This window comes from Larus michahellis, chromosome 2 (assembly GCF_964199755.1).
Source record: "Larus michahellis chromosome 2, bLarMic1.1, whole genome shotgun sequence".
Classification (NCBI taxonomy): Eukaryota; Metazoa; Chordata; class Aves; order Charadriiformes; family Laridae; genus Larus; species Larus michahellis.
In genome coordinates, this window is record NC_133897.1 from 19,273,547 (window position 1) to 19,297,660 (window position 24,114).

The following is a 24,114-nucleotide window of genomic DNA, read 5'->3' on the forward strand; positions in this document are numbered from 1 at the left end:
CCCGGGCCATCACTGGTAAAATGGATGAAAAGGATGAAAAGGAAAGGAGGGAAGTGGGGAAGGCGGTGAAAAGGCTGCTCAGCGGCACAGTCGGCAACTCCCGACGCACAGAAGCACTAATTCTAAACGGGAGAGGGTGCGCGACGCTGCGCTGCCAGCTACAGAGACGGGGCTGCTGGGGTATTTTATCATTTAGGAAAACGATTTCTGTCTCGTTTAGAAATTGCTTGGAACTGCCAAAATCCAGTCGCTGCTTCAAGCTTTAACGTTTCAAGATAAAATGAAATGACACCTTTAATCAATGGATGAGACCATATAGGGTAGAAAATGAGCAAGGCTATTACCTGTTTTAATTGCATACTTCAGAGTTGTTCTGCAGTTCAATAAAATTTCTTCCAAAGTCTGTGGCTGGTCTGCCAGTTCCCAGTTATATTCCTGGAGCAGCTCATTTGGGTAATGGAAATCAATAACTTTTGTTGATCTATCAAAACTTTTCACCACATACTGAAGTAAAATGTCCACAACATCTTGTAGGAAAGACATAGTTGTTATTTCTCCGTTGCATGCCGGCAGAAGATCTGGGAACGGAGAAATTGAAAGTTAACTTCGTTTTACGACTGTACACACAGATTTTGGACAAAGGCTTCCCGCATTCACGTTTAGGAATCTTTTCACTGCGTTCAATACAAATAGACTTTGTTTTCATTTACTAAGCAAATTGGTAAGATTGTATTTTAAGGAATGTTCTGAAATAGTTAGGTTTTAATAGCCTATCTAAAATAGCAAATTTCGGCCACAGTATATTTCAGACCAATTTTTAAGACAATGAGAGCAAGCAGGGAAACAAGAAAAAAGGCAAAACGAATCTCAGGAAAAATAAAGACTGGGAAAAAAACGCTACAAGAAGTGCTCTAAAAACTGTCATTTGCCTTGCAACAAAATACCTTCGTGGTGACTCTGCCAATGCGAGTAACTTGTTGATAATTTAATGCCTTTTCCGAGGCGATGCTGCGCGGTCTCTCAGTGCACGCACCGACATCTTTTGTTTAAGTGCGATGGCTCCGGCAGAGCCGAGCTGTAGCGGAACCCCCTAATTTGAGGTAATCCCGGAGCGGTCAGAGGGGCAGCAGCACAAGCCCCCACGGCGGGGGCAGGAGGGCAGAGCCTGCCCCGCTCCCCCGGGCAAACGGCAGCGTTTCCGTGCAGCGCGTTTCCGCGGGGAGCTGGCAGCGCTTTAGTAGCGGAGACGCCACCTCCAAGGTCAGAAAAGATGAAGCGCAAAAATATCTCGAATTAAAATAAATCGGTAAGAGAGCGCTCTTTCTCCCTCCTCCCCTCAAACCTTAGTTACATCGCAGGGACTTCAACAAGAAAGGTCGCTGCTGTCAGGGCTCCTTAGAAAGAGCAACAAATTTTATTCGGTTTTTTTTTTCCCGGGATTTTTTTTTTGGTTGGTTGGTTGGTTGGGGTTTTTTTGGCGGCTTTAAGAAATGCCGGCAGGTGCCGGGTGCGGGGGGGGGTGGGAGCGGGCCGGGGCTGGGGGCGCGGAGCTCCGCGGAGCCGCCGCGCACCGTCGGGACGCCCCCCCCCGCCCCGGCCTCCGCGCACCGCAGGCGGAGGCAATTTCCCGACCGAACCGCTGTGGGGTTTGGGGTTTTTTTGGTTAGTTTTAAAGCTGCAGCGTGGCCCGGGCGCACCGTTACCTGTTGAGTGCAGAAAGGCGTAATTCACCTCCGCTTTTTGGCAGCCGCAGGGTTTTTTGTCGCAGGTGCAGGCCGGCCGCGGCTCCGCTGCCCCCGGGGCTGCCCTGGCGCCGGTTTCCACGGGTTTCTCGGCATCTCCGTAGAGCAGGGCTTGACAGCGACACGGACACACGGCCTCAGCACCGCGGCATCACCCCCGGTCCCGTCCCCCCGCCCGCCCGCCCCGGGGCAGGGCCCGCGGCCGCCCGCCCGCGCTGCGCGGGCGCGGAGCTTTGCCTCCCTCGCGGGCTGCCCTTACCGCAGAGTTTGTTTCCGATCCCTCCCGTGAACTTCTGGGCAACCTGACACCAGGCTCTGGCTGCAAGAAAAAACGGAGCGGGGGGTCCGTGGGGACGGGCGTGGGCCGGGGGCGCCTCGTCGCACACCCGGCACCGCTCCCCAGGAACCTCCCGCCCAGCCCAGCCGCGCCGGGCAGGGCTAGAGCCACCGTCGGTCGCCGCCGCTCCGTCCCGCCGGTCCAGCTGCCACAAAGCGGTCTCCGGCGAGCGGGCAGCGCTGCCGCGGCGGCTCGGCGACTCCGTCGGGCCGGTCCCGCCCGGCTGCTCGGCTCCCCCTTACCTGTGCCGGGGCTCTCGGCGGCCGCCGAGCCCTCCTCGGCCCCGAAGGACCAGAAGCCGGAGCCGGGGCTTGCCATGGCGGAGGCGAACCGGCGGGGCGGGCGAGGAGCGGCGAGCTGCAGCCCAGGCGGCCCGAGCGAGTGTGCGTGAGTGTGAGTGTGCGGGTGTGTAAGTGCGTGCGGCTGCGCCAGGCGGCGGCAGGCGAAGGGGCGGGAGCGCCCCGGGCACGCGTGGGTGGGAGCGTCTCCCGTGGGCGCCCCCGGGGCGAGCTCCGCCGAGCTGCCGCGCTCGCTCCCCGCGGCCGCTGCCCCCGGCCTGGGACGGGGCGGGCGGCGCCGCGGGAGCCGGGGTAGGTGCCCCCGCCGAGGCGGGCGGCGGCGGCTGCCGTGAAGGGACCCCCGCACCCTGCACCGAAGGGGCGGGGGGGGGGGGGGTAGCTGGGGGCAGACCCGAGCCCTAGGTGAAGGCCAGCCAGGTGCCTTGTGCCGCCTCCGCCCCACCGACGGCCCCGCGGTCCCTGCGGCCGCGGCCCGGCAGGGCAGGAGCGCAGTACCGAGACCCCCCGGCGCCGCCGAGCGCTGAGCGGAGGGGAAGGGTGATTTTCCGGGCCGTGGATCGGACGGACGCGGCGGTGCAGCCCGGTGCCCCGAGGGGAGGGCTGGTACACCGGTCCCTGGGGCTACTGGGATGCAAAACACCGAGCTGGGTCTACTGGGAAGCGTCCACAATCCTGTGAGCACCAAAGTGACGAGAAATATCCCCCGCCCCTCACCCCCTGCATCGGGGCACCCCCGCGGCTGCGAGCAGGGGACTCCAGGGCGGCGGCGGCGAGGCCGGGACAGCCCCTGCCGCAGGCGGCGGGCAACGGGGGGAGTCCCGGGGCGGGGAAGGGACAGCCCTCCCGAGCCCGCCCCCCCCGGCCCAGCCCTGCCCGCAGCCACCGGCGGGGGCCCCGTCGGGCCGGGTCACCCGGAGAAGGCGCTGCTGGAGGGGCCCGTGCGGGGCTGGGGCGGGGGCGGCTCCTGCCCCCCCGTCCTGTCCCCGGGCTGGGCGGCGGGGTCCCGGCTGCGCTGCCGCGGAGGGGGCGGGAGGAGCCCTGCACCACGCCGCGGCTGCCGGGGGGCGGCCCCGGCCTCCTGCCCCCGCCTCTCTCCTGGCATCCCCGGGCCGCTCCCGGAGTCTCCCCGCAACCCGCCCCCTCCCCCGGGGATGGGGGTCCCGGCGGAGCCGCCCTCCCGGCTCCAGCCCTGTGGGAGGCGGCAGGCCTCGGAGGCGAGACTGGAAGAGAAGGAAAACGACCGCTCCCTGTCCCTCCCCGACGTCCTTTCTGAAGGCAACCAAAGCTCCCCCTTCCACCCAGCCGGTTCCCCGGGGGAGCACGGAGCACTTCCTTGCCGTGGCTGCCTCTCCTCCAGCACAGGAGGCATTTCCAGCCCTAACCCCAGGAGGGAGGCAGGCGAGGCCATGCCAGACCAGGGTTTGGCCCTGCCGAGAGCCCTGGTCATCCAGGACCCCCCTGCTCCTTGCCGCCAACTCCTGGGAGCTCCGAGGCCGTGTTTGGCCAAGGCCACCTCTCCCCGCTTTCTGCATGCACCCACACGGTTACTAGGGCTGTCCCCCCCACTGAAACGTCTTGATGTTTTAAAACATTGCCCTGGTGGTAAAGTAAAAGACAACCAGCCTAGGCATGGTTCCATGTGTAATTACAGAGCTCTTCCAGTTTCCAGATCACATCGGCTTTAAGGAAACGTAGAGGGTAACTCAGGCTCTCCACGGCGAGAGGCTGGTCGGAGCTCTTCCCCGCCTCGCTCGCTCATGCCCCAGTCTGCAGCGTTTCGTCAGTCCTGGGTGTAATTCAGACACAGCCAACCGTATCACTGCCTTGTGCTTTTTTTTTATTTACTTTATCAGTTTAATAATACATGAGAAAGCAACTTTAAAACAGATTTCAAAATTTAAACAATGTATCGCAAATTTTACATCGCAGCAAATTTTAATTTGGTGCACAGCCTTCTAACTACTTAAAGATCAGGAAGCAATGGTTACCTGTCTCTGGGGAAAGGGCCAAGCGTGGCGGGGGGGAACAGACAAAAAACCAACCCCCGTGGCTCGCTGCTGCTGCCAATCGTGGGATTTAGGAGATCTAAGCAAGGGAGCAGGATCAGGCCTTTATACTGGCATCATGAAATTTGCCTTCTCTTGCTTTGCAGCTGGGAACATGCAATTATGAATCCTGAAAGGAAGTGCAGCAATTATCTGTGTGGCTTCTGTGAAATAAGGTCTTTTGAATAAGGAATCAGGGGAAAATTTGAACACGGTGGCTATTGCTTTTATTTTCACTTAATTTCTAGTGGAACTGATTAAGAGTGATCATTACATTTAGACAGCAATCAACCAGAGAGCATATTTCTATTCCTTTCTTGGCACCCCAGAGATTAAGATTCCTAAAAATCTAATGCAAAGGAGAACAAAGCAAACACGATTTAAAAGTTCATCACTTAGTCACAAAGCTCAGAGGCAGAGGAGTGGTCTGGATATACTTCTCATAAATGGACATCTCCAACATAAAGATTATACACACAATATTGACCTTTAAAACTGGCTACTAGCTTTACAGTAAAGTCAATAATGAAATAAACTGCCATAGTATGCTATCCAATTAATCATTTATGCTTGTTTTCATTAGAGGGACACTTGCCACAAACAGTTCATCCCAAAATTTAAGCATTGTAAACCTAAAATGAGCAGAAATTCCCCTATGGTGTTCTTGTAATTTTTTTTTTTTCCTGTAAAACAATTTATTAGAAACAATAACTAAGGTTTTCTGAAGGTGCATATGGGAATTTGAAAGCTTAACTAGGGAACTATAAACTAAATGATCTATTTTAATTGGATGAGACTGATGAAATGTAAAAAAGAAAGAAATGTGCATTGAGGAGAGTAAACTAGATTTAAGCTGCTTAATGTCTAATAATTTTAAGATGTAGCAGTGGTATCCAAAAGAAAGCCGATTTTTATATTAGGTGTTTTTAAAGTATATGGTATGTGACTGACAGTGTCCCTTTGCAACGGTGTTGGGCTGTAAACCACAGTAATTCATATTCACATGAACACACACGTTGTAAACTTGAAACATTGGAGATTAAAAAAAAAAGAAAAAAGGAAGCACATGGTATAAAATGATAAAAAAGATTATGCTAATAAAAGCCAAATGGCAGCAGGAACAGCAGCAGCAGCTAGAACTGCTGGATAAGGCGCCGGCGCTGTGAGGTCTTCCGCAGCAGTCGTCTGTAGTCATAGGGATTATCTTCCGTTTTACTCTCTTCCAGGGGGCTTTCTGCAACCCTCGACCTAGGGATTAAGCGCAGAAGTGTTTTAGAAATTAAAGTCAAAACATTTACCTTGGCAAACACTCCTAATCAACTGCTTAACCTCCACCCCCGGGAGAAAAAATAAAAGGAGAAAGAAAAAAACCACCAACTGACTTTGCTAGGCCTCTTCCTGTGCTACATAACGCAGGCACCTTGGAACAAACACATTATATACTAAAAGCAGATGAACACAGAACAACATGTTCTTCTATGAACGGGACATAATAAAAGGATATAAAAACATTGAGAACATGGGGATGTTTTGCAGTAGCGTTTGCCTGATGGTTACTGAACCAGATTTTCAGTTGGCGGACATTTGTTTGCTCTGTTTTCAACCTGCCTGTGGAGCCCACTCTAAGCGTCCATCTCTTTTTTTATTTATTTTTTTTTTCAGATGGCAAGATGCATTTTGGAATCCACCTCTGACAGGCTGGAATGGTGACCTGGCACCAGGTGTTAGCACAGAGCAAGATTAAAAATAAAACTCAGTTACTTAAAAAGTGTATTCCTCTGAAATAATTACAAAAATTTGTAGTGTTCTACACCAGCCAAATAAAAAATATTCGATGCTTCACTTCTGTTGACTGAAATTACTGTATTGTCTTTAGATCCACATGACCCCATTCGAGAGATACTGAAGTGCTGAAATGTTTATTAATTGCATTCATCTGGCCTTGGAGGTAACAGTGGAAATTTAAAAGTTACACAGATTTTTTTTTCGCTATGTCTGATTTGGATGCAATCAGAGCAGCACACAGTAAAAGGTAAGAAATTCCTTTTACTAAACTCAGTGGCAAAATTCTCATTCATCTAAACCAGATCTCAGGGTTTAGATTTGGTGTAATTGACCACCCTAGAAATGCAACCTTTTCCAAGGAATGTAAACTATATGATAATTTCCTGATATTATTATATTTAATTCCATGCCTTCACAACACCTTCCTAAAGCTAATTTAGATCCTACCTGAATAAATGTCAAAAATAAAATACGTAAGGGGCAGAAAATGCTCTACGAATATTTTCTCTGTTTCTATGTATACATTTTCAAATTCTGCCATCATCCCAGGCTGAGTGTTTCCCTTACGCCTTTGACCTAGATATTTTACAATTTTTTGTTACACGTCTGAAGACACAAGAAGATAAAAATATATAAACATATATAAATCTGTGTTTGCACTGCAGTGTGTGCGGGGGGGCACTGGCAAGAATGAGAATATGAATTTCCTTAGCCCAGCAGAGGTCACCCTCTATGAAGCCTGCGTGGGAACAGAGGAGGTGGAGCAAACCCTCCCTTTAGGGTTTTTCTCCTGGCTGCCCACCTTGGTGAGGTCCAGCACAGGCTACAAACGCACATGCGGGCACAGGACAGCAGGAAAAGGAGGCGGTCAAGCTGGTGTCTTATCTGCAGAAAGCAGGCAGAAAGTTCGGCGCACATCCACCCTATTTAAAACCTAACTGCTCAGAAATACATTTTTTAGGTTCTGCTTTAGTTTAATTTGATTTTTTTGATCAGAGATTTACAGCAGGATGTCTGTCCATCTCATCTAGCACTTGGGAAGCCAAAAACTAGGAGGGAGGCTGAACACCAATCATGCTAGCATTTGTCCCTGCTGCATAAAGATGGGAAATTTTCAGATACGCATTTTTCAAGTTAATTTGGCAAGATTCCATGAATAAAAAAATACATTTATGTCTAATTTGAAAGTGTATCTTTCTTTTTATGAATCTTTTGGCTATCTCAACAAGGATATGCAACATTTATTTTTTCCTATTATTATTTTGTATGAATTACCGCTCAGTAGCTCTTAAAATTGAAGTCCTGCGCTCAGCTGGGTGTCTCTTCTTTCTTGTGGTAGAACTGCTGTCCTTTGAGGTGGAATCAGGAGATGAAATTTCTTGGTAGTAGATATCTAAATCTAGCACTTTGCTCAGACTGTCGATAAATAAGCACACCAAGTTAACAGTTTAACTTTTCAATATTATATTCAACATGCAAAAATAAGGCAACCGAATATCATTATTAGTTGTGTTTATGTGTTGAGGATCTAAGGAAAAATACATATAAGCACAAGAAATCAGTCTCTGAAATGTGACTGCTGTACCATGCAGATATTGAGACTTTTGAAATGCTAAATACTTTTAGGTGTCCGTAAAACAGACATATATGACTGAAATTGTTTGGGTTTGCAATTATGCTCAATGGAGAGGCATTTTTATGGTATAATTCATCTGACCTATTTTAGAGATCTCTTTGAGGAAGAAAGGAATCATTTTCCTAAAGATGACTATTTTTTTCTCTGAGTACAAGAAGGAAGTCTAAAGCAACTAGTTCAGGTATCGGTGTCAATAATGCAGATGTCTGTTGTTCTGTTAGATGAATGCTATCCAGGGTATCATAGGTACAGAAAAAACCAATCCCAACATCCAGTTTAGAATGGATAGGGAAAAAATAATATCCTAAAAGCAACCTCAAAAAAGAAGTTCAGAATTCAATTCTCACATTGGTAGAAACCAGAAATAACTCATCGATTGCAGTTGCTATGTTCTACTTAACACAGAGTCAGCACATGAAAGACGATGCAGTCATGGAACTAGTAAACTAGATTTAAGATGAGTGAAACCTAACTGAAGCCAAATGAGAGAAAACACTAGATTTGGATCTTTTTTTTTTGCGGGGGGGCTAAATAGGAGACAACAGTAGGTGTGAAATTTTTTTCAGGATCAAAATGACATCCGAAGAAGAGCAGTAACAGACAGGGACATTAAATGAATCCTTGAAGCAGTGGCATAATCAAGTGCAATTTAAACTGTGGTTGAATGAACCTAGATGCTGTGAGCACGTATTACGTGCATATAATGTCACGTAACTTCTTTTAAGTTTTTTAGATTTTTTTATTTTTTTTATTTTAGATACCGAGTTTGTATTCTGCAACTTCGTCTCGCATCTATGACCAGGCTCCCATAGAGCACATGCTATAGTACCAGAGCAACAACACTGGGGAGCAGCAAAAAACCTTAAGTATAGAAACACAAATAAAATAAAGCTATGATGTATGTCAGGAACTGTGAAGCAGGTCTACAGCACACGTAAGAATCTAAGCTATGGAAGGACAGAATGTATCTATTGCTTCCTTTCTTTCTACAGCGATCCATCAAAATAGTTACAATAGACTTCTGGTTGAAATGTCAATGGCTGCTCTTCTTTACCTGTTATTAATAATTATTGTTTTATTTGTTTATGATGTATTTCCAAACAGTCATATATTTTTAGGAGAGAATTTTAGCAGTTTTTGTATTTTTGCTAACAAAAAAGAACTGGTTGCTCATTTGCTTTGACTGGAATTTTAATTATTTTCTGTGTCAGAACTATCTTTGATGTGGACCTTATCTTAACTTATTATTGTGCTTGTGTTGCCATGGTAAAGGGCCATGCTGTACTAAACTGAATGACTGAATTCTATAATGGATTTTTGTCGCTGAAAATTGCATATTTTAACTTTGCATACGATGCCCTTCCTGTGAATCACCAAATTACCATGCTTTTTAAATGCTTTATTCTCCTGGTTGAAGTACAGCTAAGAACTATTTCTAGAGTACTAAAATGACAACAGTGAGATAATGAAAAAATTTACCTTTCTTTTCTTGGTTTCCGTTTTTCGTCTTGTATTGATTTCTAAGAAAATACAAAGTAAAATACTAAAAGGAAAGCTTATACAAAGATACAAGTCATCCATATGTTAGGCAGGAGAGGGTTGTTCATTTTTCCTTAAAAGAAAGTACAGAGAATCTAATTTCTGAGTAAGTGCCACAGAAAAATCTCTCTTCAGAATCTTTGAGACTGAGAATGGGATTAGCACTGTTGCTTCCAAATTTCAGTTGCCACACTGTGAAAAAAAGCTAAAGTAATCTCAATCAGAACAAAAAAGGTGATCTAAACTTTAAAATATCTATAGTTGTTTTAATGAAGTTGACAACACTCTCACTGAGGCAAATTTACTGTGATGCCATGAGAATTTCCATGAATACACAGTGGGAGCAGGCATAATTCTCGTCATGAATGTCAATGCAGTCTTGTCACAGGTTTTAGTAGAACAAAATGGACATTTAAAAAGCAGTATACTAGGTGGCAGAAGCGCCGTTAGGATACAAAACACCCAGAAAAGCAGAGGAGAGAAATTTATAGGGAATGTGAATAATTTCTTATCTCTAATGGATTTCTGTCTCTACAGCCAAAACAATGTTATGTTGCAGCATCTACAGCATCGCACTCCAAAAGCAGTATTTTTAAGTGCAGATGGTCTTAATTTTGGTCTTAATGGTGTTTCTTGCAAACAAGTGAAAACTTATTAGAATTAGTGAATTGTACCACTGCAAAGTCACTGAGAACCAGAAATCCTGATGGACAGACACTTCTTATGCAGGTAAATGTACAAGATGTGATTTCAAAATGCTAGGCTGATCTAAAGAAATAAAACCGAAAATAAACTTTTAGTGCCTTGTATGAGCAACGGGCTATTGTCAGACTTCAGTTACATCTGTGCACCACTTTAGCTCATTTGATATGTAAGGAGATGAGAGAGAATGGCAGATGTCTAATTAATATCTGTAACAGAGAAATGTTGTTTTTTGCAGAAGACAGAGGAAATGTTTCAAAAAATGCACTCATATGGTGTGTCTTTGCTTTCAGGTGGTCTGAGCTTGATAATCATCTGTGAATACCTGCAGGTCACAGAGATTTTTAATAAGGTAGAAGATTCATGATAGCTGGAAAAGCTGACTACCCTCAAGTTAGAGCTCAATGACTTGCCCAAGGTCTAAGAATTTAAGAACTAGCAGGTCTCCTTTCTAAGCTTCAGTGTACGGGTATTTATACCGAACCTTTCCCTTACCAGTGTTAGGAAGATAGGCTTCTCTTTTTCACGGCTCCTTGAAAAAATACAACTAATTAAAGGTAATATTGACTAATAACTTGAAAAAGCTGCTGATAAAAATTTGTTTTAAAATTCCCCGGGATTACTGCAGTTTTTGTTTGCACTGATGCAATGGTTGTTTTCTGATATGGAGCTCGCCATGTAACAAATTAGCTTTCAGAAAATACTATGTTCCTGACTGTATAGTCTCAGCTTTCAAAATCTGCATTTACTTCAGAATTACACTTCACCTCAGAAATCTCCTAATACAGAATTCAGTGTCACGCCTTTCATTTCAGTCCTGTATCTCACCAATCTTGCTTTCGCAAAACGAATCTTATTCTTACATGCCAATTTATTTTTAAGAATATAATTTCTTTTCGGAATATCACCGTTCCAAAGCTGTGTTATTTCAAAGCTTCATAATAAAACATAGCTGTGCCTTTTTTGGTATGCCAGACACAAGTCTCCCTAAAGGCCCTGGTGACACCTTCTGTTGAAAGGAGAAGCAATTGCTACGGTTAGTTTATTAGCTGGGCTCTCACCGGCTGTTAAAATAGGTCACTAAGATACAGGCACCTCGAGCAAATGAGTTTAATTGCTTTTTTGTTGGAACTGCTTTCTGAGCTGCTTTTACATTTTCTCTCTTTCCGCTTACTTTCTTGCCTTTTTTTCTATATTTAAGGGCGCTGAAGTCAAGAGTGAAAAGCAGCCCTTGGTAGCTGAACTTGGACCAAAGGCTATATATAGAGACACTCAAATCCATTAGTCTCCTGAGCTGTTGGTATTTGCCAATTCCTTCATAATCACAATCTGACACATTTGTAAAGGAAGTTACAGTGTGCATACTAATACAGCCTATTTTAATATTTGCTCTCTCTGCAAGATCAAGCACTAATTTAGGCACTCAAAATAGCTCTCCGAATGAACCTGTTTCTCTCCCATGACTTACAAAGAAACTACAGAGACCGGACACTTAATCTGGGTATTGAAAGTGCAAATGCTGCTTCTGCATATAATGTGTGTTTAGGTACAAAACTAAAAATTGGCCTGACCTAGGACCAAACTCTGAACCTTAAAAATTTCAAATCTAGTTTGAAATGTGAATTTTCCCTCCTTTCAGCAGGGCACAGCTTTTATGTTGTATTAGAAAGGAATACAGTGAATCGGGCAATTAGAAAGAAAGTTCAGGTGGGAATTATCTGACAGTCTTAGCCCACAAAAGCTTGCTAAACTCACATGTATTAGAGTGTAGTAGGTGGAGTCTTCTGGGTTATTTAATGTCTTAGGCTTCCGTGGCCTCCTTGGGGGTCTCTGCATCGGGCGAGAGTCTTCTACTTTGGCCGCAACTGTAAAAAAGCAGAAGATAGCAACGCTTATTTCTTCACAGAACAGAAGACTTTTACAAAATCGGGAAGGAATTTCACCAGAGAGAGCAAAAAAATCCATGTAACCCAAAAAAGCAACTGTTTGGAGCATTTCCATAACCAGACTGGAAAGGGGAATGGTTTTCTCCATTTAAGCCCTGACTACCACAAGGACAGATGCCATGTAACGAATGTCAGGCTGGAACCGCCCAGCCGTCTGCCTGGCACAGGCTTCTCCTTCTGAAAAGGGCTGATGCTCCACATTCAGAAAAGGACTCTGGACGGTAATGGCTACTGAAGTCTACCATCTCATAACAGGGACCTGGGTGGTCGGGATGATTTTTTTCAGACTCAAGTCAATCATTAAGGCGCCAAATGAGGGGACTAGCATTAGAACTCTGATTCAGGGGTTGTTCCTTTACATTATCATGGTGTAGTTTTTCGTCTCCTGCTGAGGCTGTTCGTTTCAAGCCATATCCTGTACCACTGGGCAACACAGTGGGACCACGTCCATCACATCCAGTGTAATCTAGCTTGGTGTACTCAACTTCTCGTCTCTATTTCTACAAAAACTTTCTGCAAACATGCAAAAAATGCTTTCATTCTAATGGAAACGAAATCCAGATTTTAACACAAAATGGAGTTGTGCCATTTGGAGGTATGCCAGACTCTGGCAATCTCCAAACTCAGAGTAAGACACTGACTTGTGGGTTACACTGGCTGGCACATGGGGAACTAGAAAAACACCTTGGATATTTGCTTGTTAAAAATCTATATGCAGTTCTGACAGTGCTAAGATATAGGGCTGCTAAGGGTTCACAGGCTTATAGGTTCTGAGACCACAGAACTGACTCTGAGGGGCTGAGGAACCAGAAATGTACAGCATGGTGAGCGTGATCACCTTACATTCAGCTTCAGCTATCGGAAAAGTTAATAGGGGGCTACAGCAATTCCTTCATGGTGGAAGCAGGGGTTGCAGGGCAGCAGAACACCTATGATAGAGATGGGTCACAGGGACACATACAGGGTGATGAATGAAGTCACAGCACAAGGTCTAAGCAAGGTGAACTGTTGGTCCAGGTATATTGCATTATGCAGTGAGGTTTCAGATTGCCCTTGTCCCATCACAGAAGTATTCAGAGGACAGTCCATGAGAAAGAACATCTCCTTACTCATAAATGAATATAGTGTGAGGGTGGCATGAGGATCTAGCTCCCAATGAATTACTGAAGTGTGTTCTGCTGATCTAATCTTCTTTCACATGAAGTGACTTTAGCTCCATAACCCCAATGTGCTAACTACACGTGATTGAGTCTTAGAAGGAAGAATGTATTTTGTTCCCTAATGACCATCAGAAACCCTTTTACATGATAAAAATAAAAACTCTCCCATGTACATCAGGCATCTTTTTAATTAAGGAGGTGGCACAATCATTTTAAATGAGAAACGATCAGTAATACATCAGTGTTGACTCCTGCAAAATTAGCTGTGTAAGTTTTCTGTTATGTGTGATAAATAAAGGCTTGTAAAGGTCATGGATATACAGAGGAGGCAGGATGAATAATGTTAATTTGAATTGTAGTTGGATAATGATTACATTTATTGTTTTAGTTTCTTATCTGAAATGCAGTCTGCTTCTCATGTAATGAATGAACAAGTATCTTTTAACATTTTGCACTTAAGAGAACAAGGGTGTTCTTCTAAGTCAGGGTACAGATAATTCATGTTAAACAATGAAATTTAGATGCAATAAATTCATTTCAGTAACCTGTATTAAATATAAATTACATTCTTTGATTTGAATAGGTATAGCAGGTCTGACTGTGATTTTATGTGGGCTGTTGTTACCCTGCTGCATTTCAAATGGGCCACCTGGAGTTATCTGAGTTTCCATTTGCGACAGTGTAGAGGCATATCTTCCCTATTTTATTTTTAAACACAACAGGAGCCTAAACTGGAAAAAATGCCTTAAAAAAAAGCCCTTGAAATTCAGTGTAGTTCAATAGAAACACCAAACCCCTTGTGTATAGGACGTTTTTGAAAATTCTGTCAAAGATCATGACTGCATGAGAAGTTTGAAAAAGAAAATGAAGCCAAATTGGGGGTTTTAGGAAAATCCCAAGGAAGAGGCTCTCAGAATACCTAAGAAGGTTTTATTGTCCCCTAAGAATTCATCGCTATGGATGCAGTTACGTTATTTAATTCATCACTGTCAAACACATAAAGTATTATCATATTCCAGATTACAGTAATTCCAACTGAAATTACATGTATACTTCTTGTGTATGTGCTCTGCAAAGAAGACTCTTACATTCAAAAAACATCATTTTGACAATGAGAAGGGTTTCGGTAAAAAATAGCTTTTCATCTCAGCACATGCGTTGTACATATGTATGAGTTATGCAAAAGAACTGAGGGGACAGAAATACCATGTTGGGGCAGACAGCCTGCTAAGCTTGGACCTCCATCGTTCCTTTTTAAAATTGCATTGAGGGCTGAAAATGCAGTTCTATCTCCAAATTACACAGTAAGTAAAAATAGTTTGATGGGTTTAGCTTTCTTTGTTTCACCAGAAAGTGAACCTGTGATTTCCTTCTGCGCTTAGATTTGTGTGTTTGTTGCTACTGAAATACAGCTGATGTGGTAGTTGCTTGTATTGGGTAACACACTGCACAAACTAAAATTTGCTTTCTCATTAGTTGCTGATAATTCCAGAAATCATTTACTTAGTAGAGTTACAGGTGGAAGGCAAATTAGATACCCAAGCCTGATAAATGGTGAGTTTGATGCGCTTGTTTTCCAGATGGCCTATACCTTTCTGCAGTAGGCAATGAAGCAGAAAGGAGGAGTAAAATCATTCACTTATTAATAGGCCAATTACGTTGCTTCTGGAGTCCATTACAAAGAAAAGGTTTTTATTGAAGCTCAGGCTCTCCATAGTAAAATATTTTATAGCCTATTTTTCCTTAAGACTTCAAGTATCTCTAGAAAGATCTGGCCGTGTGCTTCATATGTAAAAAGAGAACTGATGCTTTCTATCTAACAAACATTTTAATACATATGTCACAACGCTGATACAAAACCCATTCACAACAGTAGCCGTCAAAGCACTTTCCAAATACCAGGTTGGCACTATCATCCCTATCCTAATAGCAGGGTAAATGAGATGCTCTAAGCAAGACACACTGAGTCTCGCTTAAGGTTATGTCCCACTTAGCCATGCAGGCAGCCAAGGAGCTGGACCGAAGGACTGAGCCGAGACTCCCGGCTCTGCTGCCAGCCCATGCCCTATGGTTATACCCACCTGCACAGCTGCTGCTGGTGCTGTGACACATTCCCGTGCCTTAGAAGCAATATGTAGAAGAAATTGGAAACAAAACCATTTGATGCCCCACAGACATTCCTTTTTAAAGCTTTTACTAACAGGAAGACGAGTTGAACAAGTTGAAAGGGAGAAGGATTTTCCTCCAACTGCTTAAGCGCATGCAGTCAGTATGCAATTAGTCAAAAGAAGGAGGTTTTGCTCTCATGACATGGATGCCTTGCTTTTGAACCTTAACAGCAAATGTCAGCCACGCTGTAACCCATAACCAGGAAGTTCTATCTCTCTGCTGCCCAAACCTGAAGCAGACTGTCAGAACATACATTTGATCAAGTGATGATGGGAAGTTTAATAAAAGTTAAGGTCATTCTCCGTGAGAATGAATTACAGAGTTAAGGGTCAGCAACGGTGTGTGAAGAGTGTGGCTGCCAGGTAACATTAAAGAAGGTTTAGTAAATCTATGGAAAAGTCCTTATTCCTATCAGTATCTCAGCTAGCTCGTTTAACACTACCTCAAGGGTTCCCCCGTAAGTTTCATACGCAGTCTTTGACTCTGTGGTGCTCAGTTACAGGTATTACTACTTTCAGTTCACGGAAAGTTTCAAATACACCGAAAAAATAAGAAAAGGGACAATGAAATTTAGGCCCAGCTCATTTGATGTAGGTGTATCCTGAACACCGCCACAAACTACAGAAATTGCGGAGAGCTGCATGTGCTTGAAACATTCAAGTATGAGCAACAAAAGCTTGAATAAAGATGAGTCAGTATCAACAGCCCTTTATGTTGAACTGTGTCCACACATTCTGACATACAATGATAAGCTTGGAAGACAACATGGATGCTAATGTAAATTAATGCATGACTTACAACAGATCTTATACTGAAGACTGGAGAAATAGTGTGGTTACAGCTGTGATAAGAATCTAATTGATGAAAGGTCTCTATTTATTAGGCCACCTGGAGAAACGGATAAACCCATCTTTGGGTCATTTAAGTGAAATGTTACATGTTTGATTCAGTGCTGTTCCACAACTACAGGGACAGGAAGCATAAAGCCAGGCTCAGAATAAAGCAGGAAGAAAAACAAGAGTAAGAGCAGTAATTGTATGGGGTTTGTAGAGGGGCTTGGAAGTAATCAGGAAAATGCAAATATAGTAGCTGGAATTCCAGGACTTGTTAATGAGAAGTGAAGAGCTATTACTGCTTACAACATTTATGTGCATGTCTTTTTACTGTCCTAACTGTACACAGTATGAGGATGTAATTACTCAAGTTTGGGATCACACAGAAAAGCACTGCTCTTCAAAATTCTGGTTCGTAATTTTTAGGCATTGTTTATTCATGGGATGTTTACCACAGCCAGATTTGGAAATTACAGTTGATGGGTGCAAATGTTTAGCAATCTGGAGAAAACAGAGGGATTATTCTGGCAGAGACCTAGAACTAGGAACTGCAAGAGACTGAGAACTTTCCGATTGCATCCAGCAGGAGTGGAGAGTGTTTGATTTCTCGCACCCAAGTCCTGCTCGCCCCACTGAGAGAAGCAGTTTCATTCTCTGGCTGACACTAATACTCCCACTTTGGAGCGTCTGATGGCCTGGGATTATTCCTGTTTAGGAGAGGATGTTTAAGGAAAATGGCTGCACTCCATTTCCATGACCTCCCAAATCTTATGCTCTGCAAGGATCTGACCAGATCTTCTATGACCTGGCTACATGGCGTCCAAAGGGCCACTCCAGTACCTGAGAACGACCGAACAGCAGAAGCCCTTGACTACCCTGCTTTTCTCCAGTCCCACACCTCGGTGGTCCCTGGCTGGCCACTCACTCGCAAAGAGGAAAGACCAGCCAGTGAATACTGCTCCGCACACCCAGCGCTACACGGGCTCCCTCTTCCTTGCAAGAGCTGCCCACAAAACCCATGCAAATAGTGCTGCGGCAGCCTACAGCAGGAGGAATCCTGGGTGAAAACCCTGCCCGCCTCACTGCTTTGTGCAGCTGAAGAGGTCCTCAGCTGCACTGGAGTTCCTTGTACCATGTGAGTTTCCTTCTAAATATAGAAAATTCTCTTCCCGAGATTTTGTACTTGAACTGTCATTTAATACTTACAAGGATGGGCGCCGTTATTCATCTGGAGAAAACAGAAAAAATTTGCTCCCATAATGACCAAGTTCCCCTCACTTCAGGCTTTGCCCTCAAAAGACTTGACGGAGGCTATTTGTGCATCTATTTTGACACCACTGTAACCCAAGGCTCACTAGCAGTCCAAAGGTGCAGTCCTGGGATGCAGCCATTATGTTTAGTTGAAAGCATTTAAGCAAGCAAATATAACCTACTCAGAAATTCAAGCCACAGGGAATATTGTTTATTCCAGGAACCTTGTGCAGCTTGCTTTACGCATTTTTATGAATACAAATAAACTCGCTTAAGAACAACTTAACCTTGTGGATTTAAGATTCGTTTAACCTTTTTGCTTGTATGTTCTTTAAACTGCAGGCTTTGTATTTTTATTAAAATAAACAGTTTTGAAAATCTGAACGTCTGTCACAGTATGCCGCCCAGCTGCCCCACAGTTTCTCCCCTTCTGTGGGTTGCAACGTAATAAAATATTTCATCAGAGGAGCAGGTAAATTCTCAAACTGAACAACGGCCACCTGCCCACAGATGAGGGCAGACAAGTACTCCTATCTGGCATACAGCAATAAAATATAATTCACGTGTTACAGCTGTAAAACGACATATAAAACTAGTGAAGCTGAGGAGTAAGTGCAAATAAATGTAAATGACCAAAGTAATTAAAAATAGGTAAATACTACATGATTTAAAGAATAGCTAAAGCTCAACAATCCTTGCCTTCATATGGCTAGGAGAGCAAAGGTAGCCCTAGAGGGAAACCTGCAGTAAAAGCACATCCTTCTGTACATGTGTGTGTATAAATTGTACTGTAACACATAATGTAGGCAAGAAGACAGGAAGGCTCCTCCCCTGTTTAACAGAGAGTGAATCACTCACCACGTCTACCTGCTTCACTTTAGTGCGATAATCTGCAGTACATTACCTCATGTCTTTGTTTTGTGTGGTTATCTTACTTTATGGCATGCAGGAAGAAAGTACGATACCCAGAACGCTGATAACTCTCGTGTTGCAAGCAGTACAACCTAAGTGAACTGAATACAGGCATATTTTCATTTAAATATTCTCTACATGTAGTTAGATCATGTTTGCTGTAATAGCTTAAGACAATGCAGCTTTGTGATTGAGCTCTGTAATGCTTAGGCTCCAACCAGCCCACAGCCAAGCTGGGGAATTACTGCAGCGTATTTTCTTACTTCAGTACCCTGTGCATTGGTCATAGCTGGAAAGGAAACAGTTGTCCTGTTGTGTGCATTATGTTCAAAGGTAGAAAAAAAAAGTTCACATTCCACACCAAGAAAGGTCTTTCAGCAGACTGGTTAGCAGTTATGAATATGGCTGGGGATGCGAGAATATGTAAGTCCCTGCTGCCACCGCTCCATACCCTAGGTGAGCAGCTGAGCCTGGTGTCCACTGTCAGACCCACTGTGTTGCAGAGAGTAAAACTTCCCGTCATTGCCCGAAAGGCTGGCAGAACACAGCGCTTGGGTAAAACCCAGCTGGCCTTCCTTCGTGCTTTTTTAAATGTCTGGCAAAAGTCACCTTCGTTACATTTATCACAAGTAGCCACACAAGTTGTACAAGGTACTTGGGTCAACAACCGAACACAGCAAACACAAACTGTGGCTGCCCAGCTCAGACCAGCTGGGCAAGAAGGGCCAAGGCGCCAGACCCAGCTTAGTGTAATACTGCCTCTTGTATCAAGGGAAAATTGGCTACAGAAAGATTAGGAACAAGAGTTCTGTCCAGAACGGTAGGAGGACTGTTTTTGGGGTGGTTTGATTTACTGGAGCAGAGCATTCAGTGACTACTGGACAGCAATAAATAGGCTGGACAGACTAGTTTGGTTTGAGATAAAAGGGGTGAACTCATGCTTTGCAGTGTTTAAGGGCTGGTGGGACAACTTTAGCTGGCCTGCGCTTTAGTGGCACATTTCTCTCTAGTGAGTTCAGTTACTGCTTCTTAGTCAAATAGCACACGCTATTTCATTTTAAACGCATTCAGCTTTGAAAAGAGCAACTCCTTCGGAGCTCTGTACTCACCTTGTCTACATGCCAACTTGCAGCAATTCAATCAAAACCAAAAGCATGTGTCCACCGTATTTATTTTGAAAAAAATATTTTGCTAAAATTCTGCATGAGCTATCTGAAATGAGCATGCCTTGACTACAAAGTGTGTTTTAATCTACATGAATATGGGCATTCAGGACTTTTTTTTTTTGATGCTTCTTACTGTTTTAAAGTTACAATTGCTATTGCTGACATTTTTTGTAAAATGCAATTCGTTAAAATAGCAAACACTCAATTTTTGCACCCATAAGATAAAGAGAAAAAAAGGAGGGACTTGCAATTAATCAGAATTTTCTTACAGATTTTGCCTGACGCACAAAAGAACTAAGTGCTGTCATGTCACACATACAGACATTTGTCAGGAGAAAACATAAAGAAAATAAATGCTCCTTTTGTTAAGACCACCCAACATTAGCTTGTAAAAAAATCTTATTTCCTTTTATTTATTAAAATGAGGCCAAAGAACTGGTCTCTTGTGCAACTCAACAACCGTTTCAGCGTTGTCTTAAAAAGCGTTTTGACTTGGTTCAAAGAAATGTATGACATTTTTCATGTCAGTGTTCAAAAGGATACAACGCAGCACTTTCACACACTCTACCATTAGAAAACCACTGTATTATGACACCACAGAGGTTTAAAGCAGCAGGACATTTTCGGAGATAAAGGGAAGTGAGGTGGCTGACAGGTCACTACTTTAAGCAGGGTTGCATGCACAGGACAAACCCTGGCATCCTTTTGCCTCCTGTAGAGCTACTTAAATTTATAGCAATGTGAAGGGTAGACTTTGCTCCATTTTGCACATGGCATGAACATACTGATACACTTTCACCTGGTTCACTTGTGAACTTTAACTTGAGACCTTTAACTGATAAAACAGGCATCCGTGTATTCCCTTTCCCTCTATCTACGTCTCTTCTCTAGCTTCTGTAGGAAAATGTGTAAGAACCAAGCTCTTTTCCAAAGTATGCATTTTTTAATTCCTCAGGTTTATCTTGTCAAAAATTAGCAATATTTCATAGAGAATTCAGTGCAAACCCGTTAATGACAATCCCAAACGTTGCTCTGTCTTTAATAAAAGATCATGGCACTTAGTTTTCCATTTCACATTTATTTTCTCTTGCAGATTTTGGTCTTGCAAATGGGCTGAACTGCATAGATTATCTACCAGCAGCCAGTTTACACTTAGGGGTTTAGCTTTCGTAAACACTAAGCCCTCATTTTAGCAGCTTGCTCATTTGAGAGGACTGCAAAGCGGGGGTGAAGTAATTTTAGGTTCTCTTCAATGTAGCCATGGGAACAGAAAGAAGTTTCAGCATACATGACAACTGAACTCACCATGTTACAGTGAAAATAGTACAATTAGCTCTGGGCAGCGAGGGACAGTCCTGGATCTGGTCCCAGCTGTGCAGAGGCGAGCAGAGATCTTCCCCAGAGGCAGTACAGTGGCACGGGCTGGCACAAGCCACCCTGCAGAAATGGAGACCCACCCCGTCATCTGCCATGTGTGCCCCTCATCGTCCTCCACATCTGCGGCCAAAGACACAGGCTGAGGAAATCCCCTGTTATGTCTATTCCATCTGAAGAGGACTGAGCAGCTCAGTCAGCTCCTAGTGGACCTCTCTACGGGGCACAGGTCTTAATGATCTGCATGCTTTGAATCCCACGTCTTCCACCTTAATTCTCCCAGTGCTCCCCACTGCCACCTAACCTGCATTTTGGGAACCCCCCCATGCCCATGTTAACTGGAATATAAATAACATTGGAGTGTATTTTCAGAGGTAATGTCCTCTTAAGTGAGTTAAATGGATGCCAATTATTAATAAAACTTTACTCGTAATTTTAAGGACATGCCCACCAACATGGGTAGGAGTTACAAGTTTTGATAGTCTCAGTTGCATTTGTGGATAGCAAAAACTTTACTCATCATATATACAGCAAACTTTGGTAAATCGTTTGACATAGTACCTACAAAATATTTTGTTTTTAAAACATAGTCCCATATCTTACCAATAGCACACACAGTTGAGCAACATATGAGTAAAAAAGAGCCAATGTGGAATTTTACCAAATAAATGTATTCCTAGAGATGCTATGTCTAGGTCTCATAATGATTCATTCACCAATCTTAAGTAGTGCTGCAACAAAATACCAAGAAAATGATAAATATGTAAATCTCAACCAGGCTTTAATATTTTTCTGGAAACTATGTTCCATACATGTATCAACAGGGGGCTTAGTACAAAAATACATAGCCTGAGTCATATGACAAGCCAGAGCTAACTCATCTACTAGTACCAGTTTCAAAACATGACTAGGAGTCGCTTCTTGACAGTCCTGTTTACAAATGAAAATTCTGCTAACAGTAAGGTTCAACATTACCTGACTGACAAACGTGAGAAGAAAGTCGGCCATTAGCTTGCTTGTCTTTGGACAGCATCACAGGTCTCAGCTGATGTGATAATATCATTTCATTCAATTTTTGCTGCAATGCTAGGTAGTCTTCAGATAATTTTGATATCTGAAAAATATAACACAGGATTTTACATTATTATATGAGTACATATACATGTTCCAGGGTAATCAAAGGTAAAATAGTGGACTAGAGAATGAATTTAAAAGGTATTGCTCCACCTACTGCAGTGTAGAACCGTACCACATTTATGTCCCCAATCCCCTTAAAAAAGAAAAAAAGAGTAATAAAAAGAGAAGAAAAAGAAGAAGAAAAAGAAGAAGAAAAAAAAGAATACCAAAAGAAGAAACAACAGAAGAAGAAAAAAAAGGGGGAAAAAAGAAGAAAAAAGAAGGAAAAAAGAAGAAAAAAGAAGTAAAAAGAAACAAAAAGCAAAGAAACAAGGAAAAGAAGACATGTAGGAAACTCCACGCTGCAGCCCAGTCCTGCAGCTACTTCATACTGGCTCACACGTGAGTAGACGGTGCCTTGCTGATGCAAATTAGCTTCTACAGCTGTAGGCATACTTCTCTGCACATGTGTGAGTCCCTGACATTGACACAGCAACTTTTAGTTTCATTTAGAGAGACATTTTACAAGTTTACTGAATTAAGGACCTTGCCTAGTAGATGTACATTTCCACAAAGGCAGAGCTTCTGCATTTAATCTAAACCAGGTTAAAACTAACATAATTTTTAGCTAACTTTGTCCTTCCCTATTTTCTGAAAAGGGTATTTTCCCTTGCAGCCCAAAATATGCATTTTTATAGAACAGTCATTACAAAATCTCAGTCTCAGTTTAAAGAGAGCCTCTGAAGCTGGCAAAAAAACTTTGCTATTCTGTCATTGCTCAGAGTATTATGCTCAACATACGTAGCTCATAAGCTTCTTACCTGCCGCGAAAAGGCTGCCAAATCACAAGCCTCTTTCTCTGAGTCTCCCTTCAGTGTCTTAGAGTCTTCAGCCTCTGTACCGGTGCTTTCCCTATCTTTTGTTGTTTGGGGATCATTATTTTGAACACGTACTGCTTCTGTTGTCTCCTTTATAGTTTTCTCTTGACTTTTGGAAGGTAGTTTCCCTTCTTTTCTGAGCTGTCCCCTCCTTCTGTAACCCCGGTAACTGCTCTGAATAACCACGGCTGCCTTCTCTTTGTCTTCTGAACATTGTTTTTCTGCCTCAACTTGCTTCCTTGAACCTCTTAGTGACTCCTTTCTTCCAATTCCTTTACATCCTGTAGGCATCACTGCTTCATGTTTCAGGTGGTTTCTTTCCGCATCCCTGTCAGTCCTGGGCTGGACCACAGCAGATTCTTTATTTTGCCCATCTGCACTGAGTGTGTCTTGGTTACCTTGCTCCTGTTGGGGAGCAGGTTCAGCTGTGATTTTGACAGAAGGTTTCCTGGACAGCTCTTCCAAAGAGGCCTGTTCTTCACCTTCACCAACATGTTCTACTGCAGGGTTCTGCTTCACAGAAGCTCCCTCTCCTTCAGTGGATGTTTTCTGTTGCTCCTGGACATTCCCTGTGTGACTGTACCCAGACCACTCGCTGTCAGTAACTGCATCAGCTTCATCTTGAGTCTCCTCGTTTGCTGCTTCTTCCAGTGAATCATTTTGAGCTGGCTGCAGTTGTGCTTCAAGGAATTCCACAGCAGATAATTCTTCCTCTGCTATTTTTTTGTGCTGTTCCTTTATATTTTTACGGACTCTGTAGCCTCTGTAATGGCTCTGAACAACAACAGCTGCTTCTTCTTCTGTTTTGGGAAGGGCACTCTTCACTTCAGATGGACTTTCACCATTATCTTGAAGTCCTTCATCCTTTTCCTTTTCGCTAATGGACGCTGCATTTTCAGTTTGTTTCTTTCTAAGTGATTCCCTGAATGGAACAGAGGTTTGGGCAAAAATTATAGCTGAAGGAGATGAAGGATAATGACAGCTTTACAACTACCTTTGGCAGTGTTTGTGTACTAAATGGCAATTTGATATATTGCAACATGGGGAAGATGTAGTTCATATAGCTAGAATTAAATTCAACAAACCAATCCCTGTCTTTCTGATGATTATTATTTTTTTAAAGTGAAAAGGGACGTCCCTGTTAAATTCTTCACGGAAAATTGCCAGGGGGACAATCTAGGCTGCATGAGGGCTGATAAAACAGTAAAGAATTAATTTAAACGT

At 43.5% G+C, this 24,114-nt stretch overlaps 2 protein-coding genes across 2 annotated transcripts in view; both read right to left on the reverse strand.

Moving 5' to 3' along the window:
• The window catches only part of GAD2 (glutamate decarboxylase 2), a 41,685-nt gene extending 38,638 nt beyond the window's left edge, over nucleotides 1–3,047 (reverse strand). Inside the window, exons 1-4 of the mRNA XM_074574430.1 lie at nucleotides 2,322–3,047; nucleotides 2,002–2,061; nucleotides 1,704–1,853; nucleotides 345–578 (exon numbers count right to left, since the gene is read on the reverse strand). Of these exons, the coding sequence (XP_074430531.1) occupies nucleotides 345–578; nucleotides 1,704–1,853; nucleotides 2,002–2,061; nucleotides 2,322–2,397 (520 nt within the window). The 5' untranslated portion in view covers nucleotides 2,398–3,047. The remainder of the gene's footprint in view (nucleotides 1–344; nucleotides 579–1,703; nucleotides 1,854–2,001; nucleotides 2,062–2,321) is intronic.
• Nucleotides 3,048–4,256: 1,209 nt separating this feature from the next.
• The window catches only part of MYO3A (myosin IIIA), a 121,183-nt gene continuing 101,325 nt past the window's right edge, over nucleotides 4,257–24,114 (reverse strand). The window contains exons 30-35 of the mRNA XM_074573422.1: nucleotides 22,834–23,812; nucleotides 21,872–22,010; nucleotides 11,841–11,950; nucleotides 9,324–9,364; nucleotides 7,484–7,624; nucleotides 4,257–5,671 (exon numbers count right to left, since the gene is read on the reverse strand). Of these exons, the coding sequence (XP_074429523.1) occupies nucleotides 5,557–5,671; nucleotides 7,484–7,624; nucleotides 9,324–9,364; nucleotides 11,841–11,950; nucleotides 21,872–22,010; nucleotides 22,834–23,812 (1,525 nt within the window). The 3' untranslated portion in view covers nucleotides 4,257–5,556. The remainder of the gene's footprint in view (nucleotides 5,672–7,483; nucleotides 7,625–9,323; nucleotides 9,365–11,840; nucleotides 11,951–21,871; nucleotides 22,011–22,833; nucleotides 23,813–24,114) is intronic.